The sequence below is a fragment of the Epargyreus clarus genome, unplaced genomic scaffold (assembly GCF_041222505.1).
Source record: "Epargyreus clarus isolate Ecla_fem2 unplaced genomic scaffold, WU_Ecla_fem_2.2 ptg000026l, whole genome shotgun sequence".
Lineage (NCBI taxonomy): Eukaryota > Metazoa > Arthropoda > Insecta > Lepidoptera > Hesperiidae > Epargyreus > Epargyreus clarus.
This window is the reverse complement of record NW_027332233.1, coordinates 6839668-6861078: the sequence shown is the minus strand read 5'-3', so window position 1 is coordinate 6861078 and position 21411 is coordinate 6839668. Positions and strand designations below refer to the sequence as shown.

At 33.3% G+C, this 21411-nt stretch overlaps 4 protein-coding genes across 12 annotated transcripts in view; 1 reads left to right on the top strand and 3 right to left on the bottom strand.

Moving 5' to 3' along the window:
• Positions 1-564: 564 nt before the first annotated feature.
• LOC140753609 (uncharacterized) lies at positions 565-10269 on the bottom strand. The gene is given in 7 exon segments (XM_073088345.1): positions 565-1204; positions 1468-1649; positions 1782-3158; positions 3390-3604; positions 3945-4133; positions 9151-9353; positions 10253-10269. Coding segments are annotated over 6 exon segments (2616 nt in total). The 5' UTR covers positions 9251-9353; positions 10253-10269; the 3' UTR covers positions 565-651.
• A 372-nt stretch (positions 10270-10641) lies between these two features.
• Positions 10642-12988, top strand: LOC140753607 (coenzyme Q-binding protein COQ10 homolog B, mitochondrial). The gene is made up of 3 exons (XM_073088342.1): positions 10642-10881; positions 10999-11142; positions 12359-12988. The coding sequence occupies exons 1-3, from the start codon at positions 10820-10822 to the stop codon at positions 12822-12824; spliced, it is 672 nt and encodes a 223-aa protein (XP_072944443.1). The 5' UTR covers positions 10642-10819; the 3' UTR covers positions 12825-12988.
• Positions 12984-14156, bottom strand: LOC140753608 (peptidyl-prolyl cis-trans isomerase H). Its single transcript, XM_073088344.1, has 3 exons — positions 13898-14156; positions 13614-13790; positions 12984-13294 (listed from the first exon to the last, which is right to left on the bottom strand). The coding sequence occupies exons 1-3, from the start codon at positions 13979-13981 to the stop codon at positions 13001-13003; spliced, it is 555 nt and encodes a 184-aa protein (XP_072944445.1). The 5' UTR covers positions 13982-14156; the 3' UTR covers positions 12984-13000.
• Positions 14157-17410: 3254 nt separating this feature from the next.
• The window catches only part of Sarm (sterile alpha and armadillo motif), an 87618-nt gene continuing 83617 nt past the window's right edge, over positions 17411-21411 (bottom strand). For all 9 annotated transcript variants that reach the window (XM_073088346.1, XM_073088347.1, XM_073088348.1 and 6 more), the window contains 4 exons: positions 20651-20940; positions 20168-20334; positions 19089-19280; positions 17411-18530 (listed from right to left, as the gene is read on the bottom strand). In XM_073088346.1, the coding sequence (XP_072944447.1) occupies positions 19121-19280; positions 20168-20334; positions 20651-20940 (617 nt within the window). In that variant the 3' untranslated portion in view covers positions 17411-18530; positions 19089-19120. The remainder of the gene's footprint in view (positions 18531-19088; positions 19281-20167; positions 20335-20650; positions 20941-21411) is intronic.

The following is a 21411-nucleotide window of genomic DNA, read 5'->3' as shown; positions in this document are numbered from 1 at the left end:
CGTAATCTTCCTTATGAAATGAGGGTGCGGACGCACACACATCTCGAGCCCTAAAGACTGGAATTAAATTACCCGAACCCGCGTAAATAGACTCTAGGCTGGTTTTCACCTTAAGCCGTCCCCGATATAGAGGGTGTCTGCGATGCCGGAGGACGGTTGCGATTACGTGAGACAATTTCAGCGATTTTCCGACCCCTCCCTCTTTTCCTGGTGATGCCGAGAGATTTATCTCAACGCCCTCCCCATTCCCTCATGTCACGTAAGTTTTAAAAATGTGCATTTCTAGTCTAACTCTAGTGTGAATGCGTTGGATTGATTCTAAAGAAAAAAACAATAACTTGTTTTAATAATAGTTAAGACTAGATTTGGTTTGGTTTGGTGATTTGGCTTTATTTAATTCAACACCATTTTCTCGCTATTTGCTTTGGAAAAGTAAAGTCTTCTAGAAAAAAAATTCATGATATTTTGCCATCTTCAGCTTTCCAAATTTTCTTTGAAATGCGTAAAGACCCTTGCAAAACTATTACTTTTGTGTGACTTAAGGATTTCGTAAAATAATACAAATTGTTATGTAAAACATAAATTCAATTTTATTATAGAATATCCATAAAACTAATTGTTTATCAGAAATTACTTCGTTTTAGTCTTCTGTCACTTAGTCTTATTCTTTTTCAGGTTCTTTTTAAACCCCTTTTTAGGCTCCTGATTTTTCTTATCGTTATTTAGTTGGCCTATTTGTTTCTTTTTCTTCTTCATCTTATTTTTGAGTTTCTTCGAAACAGCCATTTCTACCTTCTCTGGAATTTTTGCGTCTTTATTTATTTTCGTGTTTTGTTGTGTTTGTCCGACTGGTTTGTCCGCATTTGGTTGAGCCTTATTTTTATCCTTTTTATTTTTCCTTTTCTTCTTTTTGGAATTTGTGCTGTTAGGTTGTGTATTTGCTAGATCATTCGTAACAACAGCAACTTGTGGCTTTTCCGTTAAATTACCTTGTTTATTATTTTTCTTTGCTTTTTTATCTACTTTATTATCCACATTTTGATGTTTAGTATTTACATTAGATTGCTTTTCTCCATTGTTTTCATTATTATCTACTTATGTTTTTGTAGTCTCCATTTTGTTCTGTTTTTTCTTTTTGTTTTTCTGTTTCTTCTGCTTTTTCGCTTGAGGGGCTGTATTACTGCTTTCCGTAGCTTTGTCGGTGCTAAAAAATAAAAAAAACAAATAAAAATGTAAATTTTACACTTAAAAAAATAAAATACAAATAAAAATGTAAATGAAGTTCTTACTGACAGTATACTGTCTCGCAATTTACTCATATAAAATTTTCTTACATTATCCTTACATTATTACTTTGCTAAATTGACAAAAGTTATTTATAATTATTAATGCAACTACTGTAAGCGCAAGTATGTTTAATTTAATTTATTATTGTGATGTCTATGTAGCATAAATAAAAAACTATACCCTGTTTTCACTGCTGCCTTGTTCTTTTTATTTACAGGTTCTGATACATCTGCTTCAGCTGTTCTTTTGACTGGTCCCTTCTCCAATTTCTCTGTTTCCTCCGATGAGGCTTCACCATTTTGTTTAGTTTCAGTCTGTTCTTTTGTTTCTTCTTCATCATCTTCATCTTTTGCTGCTTCGGGCTAGAAGATAAAAAGTTCTGATCAAGTAATGTTTACAGACCAATTAAATTTAGACTATACAAAATTCTAGTTATTAAATTGTTCATTATTCAGAATAGTCAAAATTAGTCAAAAACTATTCATAATACTTACAATGACATTTGAGAACTTCTTAAATTTCGCCACAAAGAAGCCATCCATATTGTGTGTATGAGGATAGAATCGTCTAGTCAATTTCAGTGAAGGATGGAACCTATTATGCCTGTACTTAACAAAGCCTTCTGTGCCAAAATCAAGTCCAGTAGGCACCAACTTAACATTTCTTCTTTTCAGAGCATAGTTAACTACCCATTCATTCTCTTCAGGTAAAATAGAACAAGTGGAATACACTATGTAACCACCTGAGCTGGATTTAGCATTACAGCAATCAATAGCTGCAAGGAGAAGTTGCCTTTGCAGATTGAAACACCTCTGTATGTCTTTCTGATCCTTTGTAGTCTTAACACTTGGATCTTTAGCAATTACTCCTGTACCAGTACAAGGCGCATCTAATAGAACTCTATCAAAACCTTTTATAACATCTGGGAACTGCCTTCCATCGTAATTGCACACTACTGCATTAACAACACCAAGCCTGTGAAAGTTACCAACAACAGCTTTAGTTCGCTCCTTATTTGCGTCATTAGCAAAAAGCGCTCCCGTGTTTTTCATGATAGCTGCAATATGAGATGCTTTGCCTCCAGGGGCAGCACACATATCTAAAATCCTTTCATTCTCTTGTGGTGCCAATGCCATTACTGGCAGAAAACTCGATGCACCTTGTAATATATAATGACCAGCCAAATACTCTGGTGTGGCACCAATAGGAACAGTTGAACTATAGATAACAAGTCCTACTTTACTCCACTTCCCAACAGGATCCAAATTAACTCCTCTATTAATAAGAGCTTGGGCTAAATCTCGCCGTCTTGTCTTCAGACTATTCGTCCTTATTGTTAAAGGTCTTGCTACTTCACTGGCTTCCAAAAATTCAACTAATTCTTGTACTGGGAATATTTGCATAAGGACTTCCATTAAGAATTCATTGTAACTGTAGTACATACATAGATCTTTAAGTAATAGATCTGTATATTCGCAACGAGACCTACCCTCTTGCTTTAGCTGACTGAAATCACCTAAAACTGTAACAACATCTTTAATCCTTTGATGTATGTCTTGTAAACTCGTTGGGTTTTGCAACTCGTCCTCAGTGGGGAAAGCAAATACATCCTGCTTTGAAATATTTAGTTGCATCTCATCGTCTGCTAGTTTTTTATCTAATTTCTGTTTCTTCTTGAGTTTTATATTAGCTTTTTCGATTGGCAACATGTCATCATCATCATCATCATCATCATCGCCGCTTTTTTCTTCCTCATCACTGGAATCAGAGTTATAAGTAGATTTGTTCATTTCGGTTCCTTCCTCGTCTTCAGCAGTCATGTCTTGGTCCTCTTCGTCTGTATCTACAAACAAATCATCCAGTTTGCCAACCTAAAAAAAAAACAAATAATTATATATAACTATTGTTTACAACACACTCAATAATACTTTTTCCATAGATGCAATGTATGTTTATTGCAACATTTTGATTTAAATTGCTACCGAAATAAATTACTTATATCTTATTTATTTAATTAATTAGTATTAAATTAATAATACTGACTATTTAAATATTTCATTCATTTTATTTTGACTAATGAAGTTGTCTCAAACAGTTATTACCTTGTATGTTTCCTTGGAGGATTTTTTATTATTTACCCCATTTTCTTGTGCTTCTTCTTCTTGTTCATCATCATCATCACTATCCTGTTCAACTTCTTCCTCAGACTCCTCTTCCTGATCCTGACTACTGTCATTGTCACTGTCTTCAGCTGGTTCAGCCTTGCCCTTTCCTTTCTTCTTCAATTTTAACCAATCCTTGTTGTCATCAGTAAAACCTATAATTTTGTGTGAATTTAAATTCAAAGATTCTAATACTTTGGGAATTAATACATAAGAATCCTTGTTCATTTTAAGCAAGCTTATAAACTAAATATACACAACACTGACAGTTGTGTTTTTGTTAATTCCCTTTTGTTCCCTGTTAATTTTGTTAAGTCCAACATGGCGATAGTAAGATTTATTTGTAGTGTTTAGTTGCTGCTAAAGTTACACATTAAAGTAACATATTTTTATTATTCACTAACCAACTACAGATCAGGCTGAGATCTGCAATACTACTTCCTGGGAACCAACCTTATACATCTCTCTAAGTAAAATAAACAATATAAAACAAACCTTGACCATTTTCATCACCAGACTCGTCTGATTCCTCAATAACCTCCTTCTCTTGTTGTTTGGCAACATTCTTCTTGGCTTGCTTGAGAGCTTTCTTCTTTTCAACTAATTCTGCTTTCTTCTTAACTCGTCTGTGTGCTCTCTGCTTTTGTCTATGGCTCAGTTTTTTTTCTTCTTTATCATCCTCAACTGTAAAGTAGAAGAATTGATTAAAATTTTTAATCTAACTTGAGATAACATTTTATTCATAATTATGTTCAAAGAATAATTGTAGCAATGATACATAATCACAACCTAAATAAATATAGTTCAAAAAACTAAAAAACACGCTTTTATGATTTATATTTTTAATTTATGATTTATATTTTACCCCACACTTTTTCCACAATTATACAATTTACTGTTCCTTAATTGATCCCTAGATTGAAAATTATTTTCTACTTTTTAGTTGATTTTATCATAAAAACGTGTTTTTTAGTTTTTTTAAGTATATTTATTCTTTTTTAAGCTAACTCTTACAATCGTACCAGCCAGTGACTATATAAATGAGAACTTATACTTAATTATAAAAATAACACTTCATTGAAATATCCCAAAATAATAAATGAATTTAATACTATCATGAAATAATTTGAAATGATTTCTAACACAAAATACACAATTAAATACAAATTACAAATTCTACGCTACAAAGCGGTCTTGACTCCTTACCTACATTTATTTATTTATTTATTTATTTATTTATTAAAGGTCCACCAACGTAGAATACACTTATATAAATTACATTGCAAAAGTTAGAAAAAGAATTCGTGTACCCACAATTATAGGTGAACACGGCATTTACAGAATAGACGCTCTAGTAGATTTAAATATAATGATAATAAGACTACAATTTACATTAAATATAGGATAAGAATATATAATACAATTTTATACAATTAATAAGAACTTAGAAAAATTAAATATATTGAAATTAAAATTAAAATCTAAAATTAATACATTGAAATTAAAATAATGTCAGTAGTAAAAAATAGACTATGAATAAATTTTACTTATAACAATAATTTTACTTATAGACTATTGAATTAAAATGTGATAAAATATCATTGGATTAATTTGTATATAAAAAAAATAAAAAAAAATATTATTATTATGTAATATGGCTATGACGAATGATTTCTGAAATGTTTTTTTTAAATTTGCCTAAAGTGTCCCCGAAAATGTCAAGTATTTGGTTAGAGGCCGACAAGGTATTATACTGTCTTGTCATTCTATTAATTGGTGAATTATAGCCAAGATTAGATTTAGAGAGATCCTGAGTAAATAATTTGTATTTTCCTTGTCTAGGAATTTTAGATGGCATATTAATTTTAACTTGTTCTAACAGTTGTGGAGAATCAATCAAGCCGTTACCAATTTTATATAGGAATACATTATCATGCACTAACCTACGATTATCTAAAGTCATCATATTAAAATGTTCAAGCCTATCGCCGTAGTTTAAAAGAAATCTAGCATTCTGGCGATATGATAATATCCGCAAAAACTTTTTTTGGATTCTTTCTATACGATCTTTATATGTTTTATAGAATGGGTTCCAAACAACACAGCAATACTCGAGAGAACTTCTTACTAGTGCATTATATAGTAGGATTGTAGTTTCGGCTCGTTTAAAATCCTTAGTGTTACGAAGGACAAATCCCAGAGTTTTGAAGGCTTTGGATGTTATGGCGTTAATGTGTGAATCAAAACGCAATTGTCTATCTAAGGTAACACCTAGGTCGCGGACTTCATTGATCTGTTTCAGTGGATTTTTGCCTATTTTGTACGTAATGATATTGTTGACACTATTAACTTTTTTTCTAGAGAATCTCATGAAATAGCATTTGTCAGTGTTCAGCACCATATTATTAAGCTTACACCACTCAGCTACACCATTCAAATCGTTTTGCAGCTTCATAGAGTCATCCGGACCATCAACACGCCTAGAAATCTTTAAGTCATCAGCAAACAAGTAACAATGGGAGTGATGAACAAAGTCGGTGATGTCGTTGATAAAGATATTAAATAAGATAGGGCCGAGATGAGATCCCTGTGGGACTCCGCTTGTCATTGTGTAAGCTGTAGAGGTGAAACCATTCAACACAACTGCTGAGGTTCGATTCTCCAAATACGAACAGCACCATCTTAAGATACTGTTCCCGATACCCAACAATGATAGTTTTTTTACAAGGATTGAATGGTTGACCAGATCGAACGCTTTACTAAAATCTGCATAAATAGTATCCACAGATGATCTAGAGTCAACATATTTAGAGACGTTTTCAATAAAAGAGACCAAGTTAGTGCACGTTGATCTATTGCTCAAAAAGCCGTGCTGGTCTTTAGACATGCCATGTTTTAGATGCCATGTAAGCGGTCCACATAAAAGTTTCTCTAGTACCTTACCCATCGTTGGTAATATGGATATAGGTCTATAATTACTAATATTTTGTCTATCACCAGATTTAAATATGGGTACTATTCGAGCCCGTTTCCACACTGCAGGAAAGATACCGCTAAAGAGAGATTTATTAAAAATTATTTTGAGTGGATACGAAAGAGACTTAGCACATTTAATAAGAAATATGGGAGGTATATCATCGCAACCAGCGCTTTTGTACGGGCTTAGCTTTTTAAGTGCGGTTAAAACTTGTTCTTGCGAAAAAGAACAGGTCAGCAAGAGATGAGAATTTGTTGAGGAACAGTCTAATGGAACCGTAATGTTATTTGGTGAAGAGAATATAGAGGAGAAATTAGAAGCAAACAAGTTACAGATGTCTTTGTCATTTGATGCGGCTTTATCCTTTAAAAACATTTGGCTAGGATATGAGTTGTGATCTTGCCTAGTCCTTTTTACGTGTGTCCAAAATAGTTTAGGGTTATGTTTTAATGCTGTCTCGAGTCTTGCTGTATAGTTTTTATAACAGATATTTTGGAGTTGTGAACACCTTTCTCTGAGAATTTTAAAGCTAATTATATCAAGAGGGTTTCCAAATTTTTTAACTTTTAAATGGTACTTATATTTCTCTTTAAGTAATTTAATAAGATTTCTTGTAAACCACGGCGGGTATTTTTGATTGGATATCTTGGTGAGCGGTACAAATTTATGTATGATTTCATTTATGCTTTTGTAAAATATCTCCGACATTTCATCCACATTTAGACTTCCACTAAACTTGTCTTCCCAGTGTATTTTATTAAGTTCAGATGTAATCGTTTCATAATCAGCTTTAAAATAGTTATAACGTACTGATTTTTTCGGCAAGATCTTCTCAGACTGGTTACGAATAGTGAACTCTAATGGCGGATGCAAGGGATCAATAACACTAAGAGCATTTTCACTACTAGAAATACTACATCATATTAATTCTCGAAATATAATGTAATAATTATAGTTTAAAAACTAAAAACCACGCTAAAATCGCACAAGGAAAATCGTTACCTATACCTGATTCCTGACGATCATGATGAGGTGAATGGGGTAAAATTATTAAAATCGTGTATTTGTCATCAGTTCTTGATAATTGTTCAAAATTTTAAATTAATCGGACCGTTCAAAGTGGGTAAAATCGAGTTCAAAGATTCCGTTACATACATACATAGAGGTTATGCTAATAAAAGCGTGGTATAAAGTAGATAATCGCGTGTCGTTAAAGGGGCAAATATAATTTGATATAACATAAAAAGTTCATTAATGCTTTCTGCAATTGTTTTATAATGTCGATAGTTGTACTTGCGTGAAATGTCAATCAAAATACAGCGCCGAAAGCACACTTTCTATTAGAGATGTAATCTATAAAAAATTACTTAGGCCCGTTATTATTATTCAATCTACCATCTTTTGGATAGCAAATATCGAGGGTGGTAAATGTATACCAATGGTCGAAATTTGATTTGATGCATTAATTACAGATTAATTGATGATGTCGATCTTTAGGAAAGTCATTAGATTGGTTATTAGCAGCCAGTGATATTCGATAACTTTGCATCTGTTTCTGAAAAATATTGTAATAATATATTAAAAATATGTTATTTTATTTTATAAAGTTCATTGATTAACCCGGTAAAAATCCCACATAACCCGGTTTCACTCCCACGTGGCCGGGTTCCTTTTGAAGGTTTCCGCCTCGTAAACAAAAATAAATAATATTTAAAAAAAACTAAAAAATACGCTTTTTATAGAAAATCCAACTTAAAAATAGAAAATAATATTTTTTTAAATTTGAATTAAGAATAGTGTAAATAAGATAAAAATATTTTTTATTGTAAAAAAAGCGTGGGGTGCATGGTGTCAATAGTTATAAATATTTTATTGATAGATATCGAGTAGAAGGGATTATCATTTTGATAATATCTTAAAAAGCAGAATATTAAGATATTCATGTTCTTTGCACAGTAGTTTTATTTCATTATATTATATTCAGTAGTTTTAGCAGCAGCATTTTTCACATCTCTTAAGATGTGAAAAATGCTGCTGCTAAGTTTATTATGTCTAATTTGCTTTATTTTGTCTTATGCCATAAGAAGACAGGCAACTTGAAGGTGGTAGAACCCTTTGTGGTTCAACTCCGGCACCACCACCGCCACACCTATTTCTACGTAATAACAGCAGTGTTAGGCACTGCTGTGTTCCAGTTTGAAGGGTGTGGTAAGGGAGACAGACTTTTCCGATGCGTTCCAGCTTAGTCCTCAGGGTTAGCGGCTCATCTGTGGCCGACCTCAGGTAAGAATATCTAATCCTATCTGGGGTTGATTACAGATGTCCATGGACAGCAGTAGCTACTTACCATCAGGTGGAGTGTATGCTCGTCTGCTACTCCTATATTATAAAAAAAAAACATTTCACCATAAAGTAGCCGTATTCAAACCATCAGTTCTATTACCTGATATCCTCATATTGTGAGAGTACTAACCTAACAAAGTACAACCCATAATATTATTACAACCCTTCATTAAGTATGAACATGTTAAGTAAGAAATATTGGTATGAATACTAACTTAACCAAAGTTAAGAAGTTAGAAATAAGTATGTGAGATACACATTAAATGACGTTTGATTTTAAATATTAATAAAATAAAATAAAAGAGATTTAATGAGTTATTAATGTTAATATTATGTTATTTCACTTAAAATTTACTTGAATTTAAGTATATTTGTACTCACGAAGTTCTTTCCTGAATACTGGAGCCGGTTGCTTCCGTGCCTTCCTACCGGGTCCTTTCTTCACTTTTTTACCTTCATCGAATTTTGCCTTGCGACCCATTTTTATTATACACACTATAAAACTGCTTTCATTTCACACACTCCGTTAAAATTAGAGGTAACCAAATAGTACCATGAAACACGTGGATAAGTTACTCAAAAACAGGGTTGCCAACTCCAGCATAGGGCAAAACTGTAGATACGATTAAAAAAAACTGTAGAAAACTGTAAAAGTCAAATTAAAAAAGAGTAAATCTACATTTTTATTATTTTTTATTATATAATTATAGTCATAAATTGAACACATTATAGGGAGAGAATTAAAAACAATATAATTACAGTTTAAAATTTAAAACCACGCCAAAATCGCACAAGGAAAATCGTTAATCCTGATCCTGATGAGGAGAATGGGATAAAATTATTAAGATCATGTATTGTCATCGGTTCTTGATAATTGCTCAAAATTTTAAATTATTCAGACCGTTCAAAGTAGGTAAAAATCGAGTTCAAATATTCCGTTACATACATACATACAGATCAAACTAATAAAAGCGTGGTAAAAAATTGTGTAATTATAAAAGTTTTAATCAAATCAAATGTCAAAAGTTACAAACATTATGTGAAATCAAATTAGCAATATAATATTTAAAGACTGTAAAGTATGGAAATGCTAATCCATTACGGAAGTTAGGCGAAAACAGAATTCGATCGCCGGTCGACGATCGGTGACCGAAATGGTCCACCACTAACGCCATCTATTAAATTGGTTATTATAGTCCGCGCCAAAATGCTAGTTCGCTCTGAAGTTGTTGCGAGCAGGTGTAGTGATACAATTTGCTATGGCGACGCGATTTATTTCTATATTCAGAGCGGACTAGCAGTTTTACGTGGACTATACCTCCGGTTCGGTAGTGTATGGAATTCTTAGCGAAGCAAATAGATGCCGCTAGTATCTTTTATAAAAAACTGTAGATTTAGAGGCCTAAACTAAAAACTGAGAGACATTCCAAAAAACTGTAGATCTACAGTTAAAACTGTAGGGTTGGCAACCCTGCTCAAAAACCACACCACGATATTTTCCATGAAGTTATAGGTATTTACCTATAACTTCATGATATTTTCATTCAACTGACATTTTACTTTTAGATTATTTGACAGTTGAGTAGTTTTGACAGTTGCCCTCGTTTTTAATTTTTATGTACTTTGTTATCTGATTTAAATTAATATTTAATATTTAAGCGAAAAATTTATCTTTGCACGTTACGCACATTAAGAACAATCTTTTAAGTTAATTTTAGTTCGTTTATAATAAACATGAGACACAATGCATAAATTAATAAAATCAAATAAAGCACATTTTAACCATAGACATTTTTAAATGTGCAATTTTTTTAAACGCCGTCGCACGTGTCAAAATTAAAAATTTGATTGTTCAGTATTAATCATTCTGACATTTCTGTTCTGACAGAAGCAGATTTGCGAAGGGAATGGTTGGTCGAGATCAGATGGTGTCAATAAAAATGATTTTACGTGTTGTTAAATGTATGCGAAATTTGCAATGAAGTTATTATAAAATGTGTTTTATACATGGTTTAAACGCTAAGGAAGGTCGAATACGAAATAATATAAAATGATTATATCAAAAACTGCATCAGGATGGAGAGCGATTTTCGCAAACTGTAAAATACTCGGGTAAATATTCTTAATAATGTGTCTTAACGTGGTCTTGTTAAATAAAACGTTACATTAAATTATTTATTATGGTTAAATTACGACGCATTAAATTTATCTTCCTTATTTCGTCATTAGTTTTCAGGGTCATTACGTAAATAGACATGTAGACGACGCCAGATTTCACTGTCAGTGCCATGGGAACGAACAACAGCAGCGAACATTCTTCACCTTTCCTAAGGCAAGCCGCAGAAGAGAATACACTGGAAGGCAGCTGGTTGGGTAAGTTTTTATAATCTTTATACCTTTAAGCTGATATATATAACTTATTGATTGATATGTGGCACAATAGTAGCCCGCAGCACCATAAGCAGTGATAGCCTATTGGTTAAGAAACGCGGCCTCTCGGTCGAGGGGTCCGAGGTTCAAATCCCAGGCACGCACCTCTGATTTTCAAATTTATGTGTGTATTAGAAATTAATTACCACTTGCTTAAACGGTGAAGGAAAACATCGTGAGGAAACCTGCATACCTGAGAGATAAAAATCTTAAAGGTATGTGAAGTCTACCAATACGCACTTGGCCAGCGCGGTAGACTATGGCCTAATCCTTCTCATTCTGAGAGGAGACCCGTGGCCAGCAGTGGGACAGTAATGGGTTGATGATGATGATGTTGATATTTCATCCCGAGTAAGACTGTTTGCCCATTTGCATTTTGTTTCATATACTATCAAGGAGGTGCTCGGATATCAATTTTCCATTTTCATTATTAGTTTGATTTGATTTGAAACATCTGTCAAGTGGTAATAGTTAAACGCTAATTTAAATGTGTAAGCTACTAAATAGGTGTTAAGCAAGTTTGGACAGTAGCATTTACTAGCACATAAGCACTATGTCTATCAGTTGCTCAAGTAATGGAGTGGCCTATGTGTAGGCAGCCTAAAGCATATGTGTATGATTTATTAAGAAATTACTATGTTTCTGTGTATTTATGTCTTTAACATGTCATTTGTACCTAAACCACAGAATTTGAGTAAAGTTTCAAATTGAAATTGAAATTAATAAGTAATCTTAAAGATACAATTCTATAACCATATATTTGTAGTATTTGATTAATAATAATAGTACAGCGTAACGTTGCTTAGACTTTTCATAAAGTATTCCAGGCATGGTTATGAAACATTAATATGCAGAAACATGATTATTCCAAATTATGTTTCCCATTTGCATAATTGCTCATTCCTTATTGATGATTCATTGAAGCGAAAGTAATTTGTTTATGAACTGTATGTAATGTGTAGTAATTTATACAGAAGGCATTAATTCTGTAAGCATTTTAATTCTATGATGTTTTTCTGGCTATGGCACCTATTTGTTTTAAAAAAAATTACATTATAAGTTTACAAAGAGTAAATTAGAATCATGGTAAATATAATGCATGGTTCATTTCATGTTGTTTTATAAAAAGTACTTTAAGTGGATTTTATTTCAATTTCAGGCACACAATGGATCAGATGTTTGAAGTAGTTTCTGATGTGGAAAATTATTACAAATTTGTTCCTTGGTGCAAGCAATCTATTGTACTGAAAAGAAGTCCAGGACACCTCAAAGCTGATCTGATTGTTGGCTTTCCACCAATCAATGAAAGTTACACTTCCAGCGTCACTTTGATCAAACCACATCTGGTAAAAGCTGAATGCACTGACGGCAGGCTCTTTCATCATATGTTAACTCTATGGAGATTTAGTCCAGGCTTGAAGAGGGAACAGCAGTCGTGTGTAGTTGACTTTCATATAACATTTGAATTTCGGTCAGCATTTCATTCCAATTTATCAAACTTATTCTTTGACCAAGTTGCAAGACAAATGGAGGGAGCGTTTATCAAAGAAGTTGGTAAGAGATACGGTCCAGCCTCTATGCAACCAAGGAACCTACTATTAAATAACCAAGCGTTAAAAAGTTGACATAAATGAATTTATAAATTGTGTAGTAGCAAAGTTACCAAGTGTATGTGTATTTATTGTGATTAACTGTGTATTTTTAAAACTTAAATTATTTAGACGAACAAATGTAAATTATAGGAGAAGCAAAGCTTCATTGTAAGTTATTAAGTAAACATCATCGCAAACAGTCATTTTTATTACATTTGCCCACATTGCGCTATTGTTACAGGTATTTTCGGTTTGTTATTAGGTCCAGTTGGTACATTTTCTATTTTTCTCATAACAAGTAAACCATCAATTACTCTGCCAAAGACAACATGCTTATTGTCTAAGAAATTACACTTTGCACAGGTTATGAAGAACTGACAACCGTTAGTGTCCTTTCCACTATTGGCCATAGATAAAAGTCCTGGTGTGTCGTGTTTCAGTGAGAAATTTTCATCTGCGAATGTGCTTCCACCATAAATACTCATCACACCTGTTCCATCACCCTGAAAATTAAATAATATTTTTTATGTGAGCATATATTTCGTATTCACCCAATGTTAAATAGGCACTGTTGCCCATTAACATCAGAAATTAACTCCAGATAAGAAAAGCCTAACCACTGACTAACAGAGGTCAGCCACTGATGTGCTGTTGCAAATAAGTTGGAACGTCTTTGATAAGTATGTCTTTTACCACACCTTTGAAACCAAACGCACCAGTCCTGTAATTAGACATTAATAAATGTTGACGGGTTGGCAATGGCCTCCTGTTGGGCGGTCTGCAAGCCTAATTGCTATGTGCTGTATCCATAAAAAAACTTACATTTACAAAATCTCCACCTTGTATCATGAAATCCTTAATAACCCTGTGAAATGTGGCTCCTTTGTAACCCAATGGGACTCCATCTCTGCGATATTCTCCCGTACAAAATTCCCTGAAGTTCTCACTTGTCTTTGGTACAACATCAGCGAAGAGCTCAAATATCATACGTCCTATTTCCTAAAAAAAGAAAATTATACACTGATACTTTTTTCATAAAAAATGCGAGAATAAAATTGAAGTCATCAGTATGAAGCTATATAATATTAATTATTTAGTTTACTTACAGTGGTTCCGACAGTTATATCAAAAAATACAACCGGATTGTTAGGATGTCTTAGTTGAGATTGAATTTGATTCCAGGTAGGCATTTCATATACTTATGAGGTAGAACTACTTGGTAAATGTAAAAGGAAAACTTATCGCTTATATTATTAATATTACTAAGCTACTTATTCTATGGATACAATATAACGAAATAAACAATACACTTTTATAACCTACAAAAACAAACAACAAATTCAACTTTATAAGGCCGACTTCACTTTTCACATGTCAACATTGTCAACTAAAAATTTCAATGACAAGGAACTAAGTGTTGCCAGATGATAAAATAAATTCCAATGTGCGTTTAAAAATCTATATTTATTTGTAACTTAAGTCCAAAATATAATAACATATTGACTTGAAAGGCAATCTTATAAAATGAACAGAGTATAATTTTTAAAGGAGAATGATTTAGTATTAAAAATTATTTATTCATTTATCAACCATCTCAATCTGTAAGAAGTTTCCATAAAGGTCAATTATAATGTGCAGTATTGCAAATTGTGCAATAGTATTGGCAGTTTAGGGCTAATATTGAAAATTGCGCAAAGATTGAACGATATTTTGAGCGAGTTTAGTTTGATTTTTATTGCACCATATTTTTTATTACATTGTGTAGGGTTAGTATTGCGCAATAATTTTACTCAAATTAAATCAAATGGTTTTTTTTATTAGGTTAGGTTCTTTACAGAGCATTTTTTGAAGGTCAATACATCTACCGCCACTTCACAAGGTGTTTCCTTATGGAGAGAACTATTCTTTATCTCCCACTGAACACGAAATCATTGTGCACTTCGTATTATTGTGCAATATAATTGCGCGTTTGGAGTCAAAGCGCCTTTCAATCTTATTGTACAATTAAAAGTGTTGTATGTTATTGTAGGTCTAGGGGCAGCCTTACTCTAATACCATAGAGTATTATTATATACATGTTATCTAATACTCTAATTTGAGTTTTTAGTCTTTAAATTAAAGTCACTGTCAATTGTCAAAAAGACAATCCATCATTCCATAAAAATAAACTTATCTTTATTATATTAAAAACTTAAAGTGTCTTAAAGTATCGTGCTCCAAACTTGGAGGAATGTTATTCTGCAAAGATTCCAAAAGACAGAAAATAGAAGTTCTGTTTTGAAATAAACGACAGCAAAACTTCTTACTTTATGTAGGTATTTAAGTTAACCTATTGCCGTTGTCAGTTCCTAATAATGCTATAAACAATGGAAAATACGAACACTGTAGATTATTACAAAGTGTTACAATGCGAACGGACCGCTTCGACTGAGGATTTAAAACGGAGTTATCAACGCCTGATATTATCGTGCCACCCAGACAAAGTTAGCAGTGATAGTGAGAGTGATACCTTTTTACTGATTCAAAAAGCCTGGTCTGTCTTACGAGATCCACAGAGCAGAAAAGAATATGATGCTACATTAAGCTGTAAGGAACACGATGATTTTCTAATATTTGAAAGTATTGCTCTATCTGAAATGGATTTGGATGGTGACTGTCATGTGTATCCATGTAGATGTGGAGCTCTCTATAGCTTTGATGCCAGTGAGACTGATGATCCTGTAGTCGTTGTTCCGTGCTGTGAATGTTCATTTGCAATTCAGATAAATACAAAAAAATGAAGATGATCCTAATACAGTGAAGGTAGGTACACTTATGATTAATACTGCTATCAACAAATTCTTATTTCTTCAGCAATGATAAAGTGATGATGACTAAAGTAATTGTTACTTCAGTTATCATCAAGAAGTGAGTTATCTATTTAATGCAATGAACTATTCCCATTTGATGAGAAAGCGGGATAGATGATGAAGTCTTTAAAGATTCATCACAATATTACTACAGATCAAAGTAATATTCAAGGTCAAAAAATGCATATTACGAGAATGTAGGGTACATTCTCATATCATTTTAGTGTCTATAAGACAGGAAATAGATATATTTGATGCTGATGTAAATAAAAGTACAAAAATACTAATACTGCAAGGAATCTGGAATATTAGCAATAATAACCACAGTTGATGTTTTAATGTCTGAAGAAGAAATATGACTTAATGGCCCTGTATATAAGGTAAACTTCAAAGATTTCTAATATAATTTAACAATTTTGTATGTAGAACATCAAATTGTAATTGAAATTCTATTTGGTGAGATAGATTTTTTTATTGATTTTTATTTTATTGTGTTTATGTTTATTAATTGATGTTGATTTGTTAAGTATATTGAAATTATATGACTTCAATCATGGAAATTATTTTTATTTATCTTCTAGAAACACATTTCACAAATAAAGTATCCACTTACCATCAGGTGGACTGCATGCTCGTCTGCTACTATATGCTATGCTAAATTATCAGTATTATTATAAAAATAGAAGTAGGCTAAGACTGAACATTTCAGTACCTTTTTCTTTTTTGTCTGTTAACTTGTTTGATTTTTTGTAGTTGTGGACTAGATTAGTGTTATATTTTTTTTACATCATTAATGATTATCATCTAATTTGGACTACTGGGCAAATACTGGTACATTTAAGCTCCCTTTTTCAATATTAAATGTAATATTTTTATAGTAAGGTATGTACTTCTATGGCATGTATTTACACTATTGATTTTCTTAATATCTAGTGATTGATATTTTATTTTTAGTTTTTCTCTTTTACTTATGTACTGATTGTTAGGTAGATATTTTTCAGGGGTGAATAAGCAAACATCTATTTGTAGTTTTTCTGACCTTTAGATAATTATGTGGTAAGAGTAAAACTTTTTTAACCTCACAAATTTCAATAATAAAGTTAAACTGAAGTAGGTATATTATCCCTCTATAATGTGGATTGTGGAAATATATGTCTCATGGTATAAACACTATTATCATAAGTAGGAACTATATCAATATATGAGTAATTGGGTGTTAAGGCCAGGACATTAAAGGGAATAGTAATCTTATATAAAAAATTCTCGTGTCACAATGTTAGTTATCATACTCCTCCGAAACGACTTTACCAATTTTCACCAAATTTTATATGCATATTCAGTAGGTCTGAGAATCGGCAACTATCTATTTTTCATACCCCTAAGTGATAAGGATTGTTCACCCTTAACATTTTTTTATTTATATGGCAACGCAACGTTTGCCGGGTCAGCTAGTAGTTCATAAAAACGACACTGTCTATTGACTTTGTTACATGCCATAAAACATAATATTAAGAAATTATGTTCGATTAAAACACATGAGACATGTGTACTGCAATCAGTGTCCACAGTCACACAATTTGGTGATTATTTGGTGTCCATTCAAACTAGTTATAACATATAAATTTCTGGATTCATATCAAAATAAATGATCTCATGCATTTTGTTGATTTGGTTCTGATTCTGTTCAGTTAATAGATTTGTAAATTGATTGTAGACTTCAATTATGTTTTGCTAAAGGCAATATTGGATTATAGATAAAAACAATTTAGATATTTTAATAATGCCATTTATTTCATGGTTAGGCTAGTACATAAATATATAAATTTCTTGAAAAGATAAAATTATGGTTAACCCATGTGTGAATGACTAAAACTAAGGTAAAATTTTGTACAACTAGCAGTAAAAGGTACAAGATAATTTCGATAACTCACAATAGAGTAAATAAATTACTAGCAATAAGTCAATAGAGTCAATTAAATGATTCATTTATTTATAAAAGATCTAAGCTATCACATTGCAAAATATAATTTTGTATGAATTTTGTATTTTACAAATACTTTATTGGCAAGATACTAAAATAAAATACATCCATAAATTCTCTTTGTAAATTCTATAGAGAGTGAAGAGAGAGAGAGAGAGATATTTCATAATTCAATAATAATAACTTCAATATAGCCAGAGTAAAGAAAAATTCAAAGCAATTTGCCATACTACAACGAATAGCAAACTGTCTTAGTCATCATGACCACCGCATGCCATGTTCTCGCAACAGGGCCGGGTAGCATACACTTGTCATATCTCAGTATTTCTTTCACATGCACTCATTGAGATTACATCTTTTTAGATTACCAATTATTGGTATATTTTCACCACAAACAAATATTTTTAAATATAATAAGCATGCACAAAATATTTACATGATTGTGCGCACATTTGTACATTAATGTAAGATTCACATAAAATGCGATAATGTCCAATAACACAGTCAATATTACACACTCTGCAAGCACTTGTTATCGATTGATCTCCTTCAGGATGACTTTGCACCAACTATCAACAGAGTCTCACTTTGTTCACACATCTGTCCATAAAATTCTTCTTTCTCTTGGTCTGTGTGGCGGCGTCTAAAGGCGTGCGTAAAGAATATCTTGTTTGCATTTGTTCGTCTGCTTCTAATATGCCTTCGCAGCTACGACACCTACGTGAAGTTTCTTGTACGTCTTTGCAGTCTATGTTATCGCTACTATCGGATAATCTCTCTGGTAGACTATACAGATTTTTGGCGGGGGAGTTTGCTTTCGATGTGCTACTACTACTAGACAGTTGGTCACAGCTTTGTGAGATTGCTGGTGAAGCTTTTTCTACGGATGAGTGGCGGCTTCGTCGAGGCCTGCAAGAGATATTAATATATATTAATATACTTAATTAAAACATTTGGATTGACATAATTTTTCACAAGATGCTTATGTGTATATAGCAAATTGGCAAACAACCACATCTATTAATGCGAAGTACCTATGTTTGAGTTTGACTCATTTCCTCGCCATCATTCACTCATTAGTAATCAAATTACATCATAACAACAACTTTAAAATAATATTTTACAATGAGCTTTACTTTATCTGTATCACTCCAATTAATATAAGAAGAAGAAAATATCACAGCAGAACGTCAAGAACTTATCAATACTACGGTCTATTACTTTCAAATGTGAAAAAATTGTATCAGGATCTGAGTTTGCCGTCGGGACCGTGGACGAGAGCTATTAGCGTACTTGTGGTCCTGATATAGAGCTTCCTGAGGATTACCGTATGGTTTTAGTCGGTAGGATTCAGGCCTATCTTTTTCGTTGCCCCCGCGGCTAAGAACCCATGCATCTTCCCCACGAAAAAAGAGCCTCTGAGCGTTAAACTACCGAGTTAAAGTGAAAACGGTTGAATAAACGTACCTAACAGGCGGCAGGGTGTGTAAAGGCTCTAGTCAATCCGCCTTGTCGCTGCCCCGGCTCTCGCACGAGGTCATCCGCTGGTAGTTGGGCGGTCCGCGGCCGATGGTCGCCGTGCCCGGCGTCTGCACGTCGCCGCGGCAGCGCAGTGCACCCTCCAGCCGGGTCCCCAGGTTCGACTTCCCGCGAAGGAAACTGTAAACAATTTGTATTCACTTTAGTATAAAAAATATAAATTACTAGCTGACCCGGCAAACGTTGTGTTGCCATATAAAACGTTAAGGGTCAACAACCCTTGTCGCTTAGGGGTATGAAAAATAGATAGCCGATTCTCAGACCCGCATAAAAAATTTGGTAAAAATCGGTAAAGCCATTTCGGAGGAGCCATTTCGAAAATCTCTCTTATACCGAGGTAAGTGCTAAATATGAGGGAATTTACAAAGTGAAGCCAATTTACTTTGGCAACATCAACAAGCAACGAGTTCGTACAGCTAAAGACAAACCAACCGAGTTTCTTAGGGAATCTTCTCAGTTGAGGTCGCGTTCCGATCCGGTATGAAAAAATATTGTAACTGACGATTTGTAAGTGCCTCCGTAGGCCTATACATAATAAATATATTTAATTTCATTTCATAGCTTAGTTTACTAGTGGACTAGGTTTACGTTAGCTTTCTCGTGGTTGGCAGTCATGTCATGCAAACATTTTACATAAGGTGCTTTGATTCGATCACGTCGTATGCATTGTTTGATTCGATTTGGTGTAGTCATACACCAGATTTCCGCAACATTGTAATATTTTTTTTTATATAGAAATAATCTTAAGCATAATTAAATCGACTAGACGATAGTAAAAAGACCTCAGGGGATAAACACATCTAATAATTTACCTTGTAATAATGTCGTGTAAGATAGAAAATACAGATTTTTAGCGGAGAGAAACTCCGTAGGTGCGCAATTTAAAATCTTCTAAAAGTATGTATGTTGTAAGATGAATTGCTTAATAGTCTGTTTGTACGGAATGATGTGTTCGCCCAGCGAAAAAATCCCACTTTAAATTAAAAATAAATAAATAAATAATTTACCTTTCAAGTTTCTCAACGCAAGCGTCCTGGTAGTCATGGATCCACCGGACGCCGTTGAAATGGCACACGGCGCGCATGTCCTCGGGCAGTTCCTCGGGCTCGGGCCACTCGAAGTTGTCGATAATCGGTACGATGTTGCACTTCGATTGCAACGCGGCCACTATCTCCTGTAATACGTAATAGGAATAAGATTTAGAAGTGTTATTTTCTTCATTGAATCCTCTTAAAATATTTTTTATATCTCAAATTAAGCTGTTTTAGACGGAATTTGCGTGAAGATGACAGACCCGGTTTGATATAAGTACCTATTATTTTTTTATTGTATGTCTTAGCAATTCGGAAAGAATCTGACACTTGAAAAAGTGTTTATTTTATCAATTTTTCACTCATTCCCTTTTCACTCAGATTACGTCCACTAACTTTGGAAAATATTTGTAACTAATGCTATGAGCACTATAATAAAGTTACTAAAACTCAACTCACCCGATGAACCCAGTCCTTCTGCTCGTTGTCTTGTTTGCATCTCTCTAGCGCGTTGGGCGTCAATACCAGGAGGAAGTGCTTCGCCTGGCGGATGCTTTGCAGCAGGTTGTTGTCGAACTTGCCCGCCTCCAGCCGTTCCACGTCGATGAACACCGTGAACCCTCGCAACTGGAGGTGGACCTTCAGCAGACTCGCCAGCTGAGAGCCGTTGGATCGCCGGTAACTCACAAATACATCCAAGTTCTTCTCCATGTTCTCTTCGCCTTTACTGGGTAGGGTGCTTTCGTAAGCTGAAAATACACACGACATGATTAATTTCTAACTTTTGTAAAATGCTACAGCATTATACTCTACAGTGTTCACAATTTTTCAACAAGCTAAATACACAAATCTAGTTTTAAAGTAGGAAAATACTAGATCCATCAAAACATGTAGGGCTTTTTGGGCTAATAAATGAGCAATAAAGAAAGGTATTTAGAACGCTATGATTAATGTTCCTATTACGTCTTTGATCGTCCTACGTGTTTATATTACGAAATTAAATGACGAACAGATGTCAGCCTAACCGTTTTTTTTTATAGTTTCTCATAAAGTTTTATTATTTACCGTAAATAAAATGGGTTTCAAGTTTTAAGAATCCCTATGGTATTTTCCTTAAGCATATTAACATATTTGCATGCATAATAATTTTGCAGTAGGTAAATATCTGTCTTTGTAAAATGCTACCTACTCAGTAAACAATATTATTAAACTTTGTTCCA